We start from the raw sequence: 7,282 nt of genomic DNA, 5'->3' as shown, positions 1-7,282 counted from the left end.
ATGTGCTACGGTGAGCGCTGTGAATTGTGCAAGACTGTTGAATCACAGATCTGTACTTCTGAAACAAATAACGCAACATATTTTAAGAAAAAAGAAAAAGAAGAAGATAACAGGAGAGGAAGAAAAGGGGAGTATGTCAGAGGGGGAGACAAACCATGAGAGATGATGGACTCTGAAAAACAAACTGAGGGTTCTAGAGGGGAGGGGGGAGGGGGATGGGTTATCCTGGTGATGGGTATTGAGGAGGGCACGTTCTGCATGGAGCACTGGGTGTTATGAACAAACAATGAATCATGGAACACTGCACCAAAAAGTAATGATGTAATATATGGTGATTAACATAACAATAAAAAATTTAAAAAAAAAAAGAAATTATTATCAACAACTATATGCCAATAAACTGAGCAATCTGGATGAAATGGAGGCCTTCCTGGAAACCTGTAAGCTGCCAAGACTGAAACAGGAAGAAACTGACAACCTGAATAGACCAATAACCAGTAACGAGACTGAAGCAGTGATCAAAAACCTCCCAAAAAACAAGAGTCCAGGGCCTGATGGATTCCCTGTGGAATTCTACCAAACATTCAAAGAAGAAATATTACCTATTCTACTGAACTGTTTCAAAAAATAGAAACAAAAGGAAAACTTTCAAACTCATTCTATGAGGCCAGCATTACCTTAATCCCCAAACCAGGCAAAGACCCCATCAAAAAGGATAATTTCAGACCGATATCCGTGATGAATACGGATTCCAAAATCCTCAACAAAATCCTAGCTAATAGGATCCAACAATACATTAAAAGGATTATCCACCACGACCAAGTTCGGGTTTATCCCCGGGATGCAAGGGTGGTTCAACATTCGCAAATCAATCAATGTGACAGAACACATTAATAAGAGAGAGAAGAACCATATGGTCCTCTCGATGCAGAAACAAGCATTTGACAAAATACAACATCCTTTCCTGATTAAAACTCTTCAGAGTATAGGGATAGAGGGAACATCCCTCAAGTTCATAAAATCCATCTATGAAAAACCCACAGCGAATATCATCCTCAATGGGGAAAAGCTGAGAGCCTTTCCCTTAAGATCAGGAACACGTCAAGAATGCCCACTCTCGCCACTCTTGTTCAACATAGTACTAGAAGTCCTAGCAACAGCAATCAGACAACAAAAAGAAATCAAAGGTATTCAAATTGGCAAAGAAGTCAAACTCTCTCTTTTCGCAGATGACATGATACTTTATGTGGAAAACCCAAAAGGCTCCACCCCCAAATTACTAGAACTCATACAGCGATTCAGTAATGTGGCAGGATACAAAAGCAAGGCACAGAAATCAGTTGCTTTCTCATACACTAACAACACAACTGTAGAAAGAGAAATTAGAGAAATGATTCCATTTACAATAGCACCAAAAACCATAAGATACCTCGTAATAAACCTAACCAAAGAGGTAAAGGATCCATACTCTAGGAACTTCATGAAAGAAATTGAAGAAGACACAAAAAGATGGAAAAACATTCCATGCTCATGGATCGGAAGAATAAACGTTGTTAAAATGTCTATGCTACCCAGAGCAATCTATACCTTCAATGCCATCCCGATCAAAATTCCAATGACATTCTTCAAAGTGCTGGAACAAACAATCCTAAAATTTGTATGGAATCAGAAAAGACCCCAAATCGCCAAGGAAATGTTGAAAAAGAAAAACAAAGCTGGGGGCATCACGTAGCCCGAATTCAAGCTATATTACAAAGCTGTGATCACCCAAACAGCATGGTACTGGCACAAAAACAGACATACAGACCAATGGAACAGAATAGAGAACCCAGATATGGACCCTCAACTCTATGGTCAAATAATCTTTGACAAAGCAGGAAAAAACATGCAATGGAAAAAGGACAGTCTCTTCAATAAATGGTGCTGGGAAAATTGGACAGCCACATGCAGAAGAATGAAACTTGACCATTCTCTAACACCACACACAAAGATAAACTCAAAGTGGATGAAAGACCTCAATGTGAGACAGGAATCCATCAAAATCCTAGAGAAGAACATAGGCAGTAACCTCTTTGACATGACCCACAGCAACTTCTTTCAAGATACATCTCCAAAAGCTAGTGAAACAAAAGCAAAAATGAACTTTTGGGACTTCATCAAGATAAAAAGCTTCTGCACAGCAAAGGAAACAGTCAACAACACAAGGAGGCAACCCACAGAATGGGAGAAGGTATTTGCAAATGACACTACAGATAAAGGGCTGGTATCCAAGATCTATAAAGAACTTCTCAAACCCAAAAAACAAATAATCAAGTCAAAAAGTGGGCAGAAGATATGAAAAGACACTTCTCTGAAGAAGACATACAAATGGCTAACAGACACATGAAAAAATGTTCATCATCATTAGCCATTAGGGAAATTCAAATCAAAACCACACTGAGATACCACCTTACACCAGTTAGAATGGCAAAAAATGGACAGGGTAAAAAACAACAAACGTTGGAGAGGTTGTGGAAAAGGGGAACTCTCTTCCACTGTTGGTGGGAATGCAAGTTGGTACAGCCACTTTGGAAAACAGTGTGGAAGTTCCTCAAAAATTTAAAAATAGAGCTACCCTATGACCCAGCAATTGCACTACTGGGTATTTACCCCAAAGACACAGATGTAGTGAAAAGAAGGGCCATATGCACCCCAATGTTCATAGCAGCAATGTCCACAATAGCCAAACTGTGGAAAGAGCCGAGATGCCCTTCAACAGATGAATGGATAAAGAAGATGTGGTCCATATATACAGTGGAATATTACTCAGCCATCAGAAAGGATGAATACTCAACTTTCGCATCAACATGGATAGGACTGGAGGAGATTATGCTAAGTGAAATAAGTCAAGCAGAGAAAGTCTATTATCATGTGGTTTCACTTATTTGTGGAACATAAGGAACAGCATGGAGGACATTAGGAGAAGGAAGGGAAAGGTGAAGGGGGGGAATTGAGGGGGAGACAAACCATGAGACACGATGGACTCTGAGAAACAAACTGAGGGTTCTAGAGGGGGGGGGGGATGGGTTAGCCCAGTGATGGGTATTAAGGAGGGCACGTACTGCACGGAGCACTGGGTGTTATACGAAAACAATGGATCGTGGATCACACCACATCAAAAACTAATGATGTATTGTATGGTGACTAACACAACATAATAAACTTTAAAAAACAAAAAAAAGGGAGGCACAAAAAGGTTAATAACTTGTCCATAGTCACATATCTATTAGGTGGCAAAGCAAGGATTTGAACCCAAATAGTTTAGCTCAGAGGTCAATAAAGTTTTATTAAAGTTTTGTTGGGACACGGCCAGAATCATTTAAATATTATCTGGTTGCTTTCACTCTGCAACAGCAGAGTGAGTTTAGTAGTTGAACAGAAACGTTATGGCCTGCAAAGTCTAAAATATTTACTATGTGATCCTTAACAGTAAAAGTTTGCCAATCTCTGGTCTAGCTCAATCTAATTTATAGTACTTAATGGAAACATACCTTCCAAAGACTCAATCCCAGTTGCTTGTGCTAGTAAATCTTCATGTCTTGCAACAACCTGAAAATTAAGAATTTGCTGTATTAGGTATTTTTCTTTGTAACCACAAGGTAGAATAAAGGTCTCTCTCCATAGAAGAGGGTGCAAACACCAACATAGAAGAAAAAAATACAGGTGATAAAGGTTTACTTGAGATGAGTTATTAGCAGAAACACAAACATGCTTATAGTTGAACGTAGAGCCAAAGAAGACACAGCCTTTTCACCAGCCCCTTGCTTTCCTAATGGGAAGTGCAGGTTAGAGTTGTGCCAAAACTGAAAACAGAAAATAAAAAAACAAAAACAAAAAAACCCCAAACCAGCTAATTTTTGCCATGCTATTATATGCTTTCCCTGTAAAAATGTTTTTAAACATTAGATTCCCTTAGTTCTTGAACTTAATTCAGCATATTCTAATCTGAAAAGATAAAGCAGAGTCAGTACCCACCTATTCCTCAACATCTCTCTGCTTTCAGTTTCCCAGGGTCACAGTAAATCCTCTTTCCCTGAGCAAGACTGTTTTTTTTTTTTAATGAAAATTAGGGCAGTGTGAATGATCACATCACAAACCCTAAAAGTTTGAGTTAAAGACCACATGCAAGAGATTCCTAGAAATATCAAGAAATCATACAAATTTTTAGAATAATGCAAGAATCCTTATCATTTTGTACCTTTTCAGTTCCAATGAATAAGAAGTTTCCTGTCTAGGCTGGAAACTGAAGCTCCTAGTCAGCAAGGATTCATTCACTGGAACCCCTACATCCTCCACTTTGTCCTGTTTCAGATATCATTGTTATTCTATCAAGTCCCTTTCTAGCACATCCATCTAAAATAACCATTACTTTTGGTCTCCTACGTCTGTTAAGATGGCCAGAACATGTCTGAATTCTCCCCAGTCCACTGATATGGTCATCGATGTGTCCATCCTAACAAGACTAATTTTAATTCTCTATTCTTCTTTTTCCTGTGTGAAGAATACTTTGGAAATGCTGAAACTCCTAAAACTAGACTTTCATAAACTCTCTTGCAGCCAGCTGGATGAATTTCCAAGAGATCTGAAGACAGAAAAGAAAGGAAAGCTATTTCCCTATTACTCTTTCAGCTAGTAATGAGCAAGGTCCGGAGACCTGAGAATTTAGAGATGGTTGGAAAAGCTGTATCAATCATTCTAGAATTTAGTTATTGGATACCCCGTGGCGGAATTTTAGCAGTGGCATGGGAGATAATGGCTGGAACTTCCAGGCCTCTGCACTGCATCTATGAAGGTAGATCCTTCAACTCAGTACACTGGCTTACTTCAGAAGCATCCAGTTCTCTGTATTAAACATCTTCCTGCTTTAAATACCTAGAGTGGTTTCTGTTTCCTGTCCTAAGCCCCAACTAATACATAATTCATCACATCTTTTGTTATTTTAGTCATCTCAATGATATTTAAAAAAGAAAATTATGGGTTTGGTTAGCATTATCGCAATTTTGCTTCTGCAGAAAAACAATTATAGCAGGTTCAGATCTCATACTAGGCTTCTACTTCATATCCCAGACTACTCTAAGTGTAATGTGTCCCCTGTAAGAGATGTTAAATAAATTTTTAGTTTTTATTGATTCCTGCAAAGAAGGTACTGCATGCAAGGAATAAAGAAAATACCAATCATACTACTCAGCCATAAAAAAAGAATGAAATCTTGCCATTTGTAACGACATGGATGGTATTAGTATTATGCTAAGCAAATTAAGTCAGAGAAAGACAAACACCTTACGATTTCACTCATATATAGAATTTAAAAAACAAAACAGATGAACATGGGCAGGGAACAAAAGAGAGAGTCAAACCAGGAAACAGACTCTCAACTATAGAGAACAAACTGAGGGTTGCTGGAGGGGAGGTGGGCGGGGGATGGGCTAGATAGGTGATGGGGATTAAGGAGTAGACTTGTGATGAGCACTGGGTGTTGTCTATGAGTGATGAATCACTAAATTCTACACCTGAAACTAATACTACATTGTATGTTAACTGGAATTTAAATAAAAACTTGAAAAAAAGAAAGAAAATACCAACCATAAAAAAGAATTTCAGGTGGCTATTACAAAAAGCCACCCCTTAGAACCCTAGGCAGAGTTAAGCATTCTCCTCTGCTTTTATGAACGTTTTGTACTATTACTTGCCTGTCATTATTTCTCTCTGTATCTGCCACTGGTCTGAGTCCTTGGAGAGCTGGGAAATATGTTCATTTTTCTATCCCCACAGCCTAATGTGAATCCTGACAATTAAAATATATAATTATATAATTAAAATATATAATATATAATCAAAGTTAAAGTGACCTTAGAAGTCATCCCAGTCCTAAGCTAGTCTTTCAACTGATAAAGTATAACACAAAAAATTTAAGTGAATATGTCTCCTGTTATACTAGATCTAAGTTTCCTGGTAAACAGTCTATATATTCATGCATTTGTTCATTCATTTAAATATTTATTAAGTGCCTACTCAACAGACAAAAGCCAACACTAGGAAGTATACTATAAAACTCCCTATAAAATTACAGAATTGTAGAAAAGGAAGGAACATTCAAGATCTTCCACTATAATCTCTTCCTCCTTATTCACTCCAACCCATTTAGTAGATTTCCCTTTTTAAAAGCAAAACTCAAAGACATTAAGTGATAGGAAGGGTACCAGCACACCTGAGATTAGGACCCATCTCCTAATTCTCCATATTGTGTTCTTTCTACCACAAATTTATCAACTTTCTATAATTTCAGCAAATATTACAGTTCGCGTTCATAAAGTGGGAAGTGCCAATGTGAACAGACCAATTTTTCTTATTCAGTGTTCTACTTCCAAAATTCCATTTCCTATTACTTTTATCAAAGGCTTCCTATTTTTCAGCCACCTATATTCACTGCACATCTGTTAAGGTAGTGAAAACAAAGTATGAACAAAAGCTTTTGGAAAGAGGGGTATGTTAGTTTTTCAACTAAGAAAAAGTAGCTTAAACTTTTCAAAAACATACTTTGAAAAATAAGCCACACTGGTAAAGTTACATATTTGCTCATTTAAATATGCATTTAGATTAAATAATGCAAGGATTACAAGTGATAAATCATGATTTTAGGTTGAAGAATACAGATGATCCAGAAGATTGGAAATACCTGGGGTGCCTGGGTGGCTTAGTCGTTAAGCGTCTGCCTTCAGCTCAGGTCATGATCCCAGGGTCCTGGGATCGAGCCCTGCATCGGGCTCCCTGCTCAGCAGGAGGCCTGCTTCTCCCTCTCCCACTCCCCCTGCTTGTGTTCCCTCTCTCACTATGTCTCTCTTTGTTAAATAAAATCTTTAAAAAAAAAAAAAAAGATTGGAAATACCTGCAGGTGTAGTTCTTTATCCAACTGACTGATTCCTTGGGCAAGTTTTGCTAGTTGTTCAGCAATTACAGCCTGATGAATTGACTGGGAAGTGTAAGTCTTTACATCAAAGTCTTCATTTAAAAAATCACTGTAACACTCTAGGTGAAAAAACAAGTAAAGTCTTTAATTATTAATTGCACTGCACTAAACCACAGATATCAGACAACAAAACAATTATAGATAACATACTTTGACATCTTATACACCAAGAACTGTTGTAAATGAGAAGAGAGTGGTAACATTCACTGAGAGCTTCCTGTGGGTGAGGCACTGACCCAAGCACTTTAAACATACTAATGCGTTCAATCCTCACAC

The 7,282-nt window shown here is 37.9% G+C and overlaps 1 protein-coding gene across 1 annotated transcript in view; it reads right to left on the bottom strand.

Moving 5' to 3' along the window:
* COG5 (component of oligomeric golgi complex 5) overlaps positions 1 to 7,282 on the bottom strand; it is a 334,035-nt gene that overhangs the window by 321,863 nt on the left and 4,890 nt on the right. The window contains exons 2-3 of the mRNA XM_025872663.2: positions 6,926 to 7,065; positions 3,531 to 3,588 (exon numbers count right to left, since the gene is read on the bottom strand). Of these exons, the coding sequence (XP_025728448.2) occupies positions 3,531 to 3,588; positions 6,926 to 7,065 (198 nt within the window). The remainder of the gene's footprint in view (positions 1 to 3,530; positions 3,589 to 6,925; positions 7,066 to 7,282) is intronic.

This window comes from Callorhinus ursinus, unplaced genomic scaffold (assembly GCF_003265705.2).
Source record: "Callorhinus ursinus isolate GAN/ISIS: 27379988/994484 unplaced genomic scaffold, GSC_fseal_2.0 scaffold12, whole genome shotgun sequence".
In the NCBI taxonomy this organism is placed as follows: Eukaryota; Metazoa; Chordata; class Mammalia; order Carnivora; family Otariidae; genus Callorhinus; species Callorhinus ursinus.
Note: the sequence above shows the minus strand (reverse complement) of the source record. Positions and strands in the feature narration are given on the sequence as shown.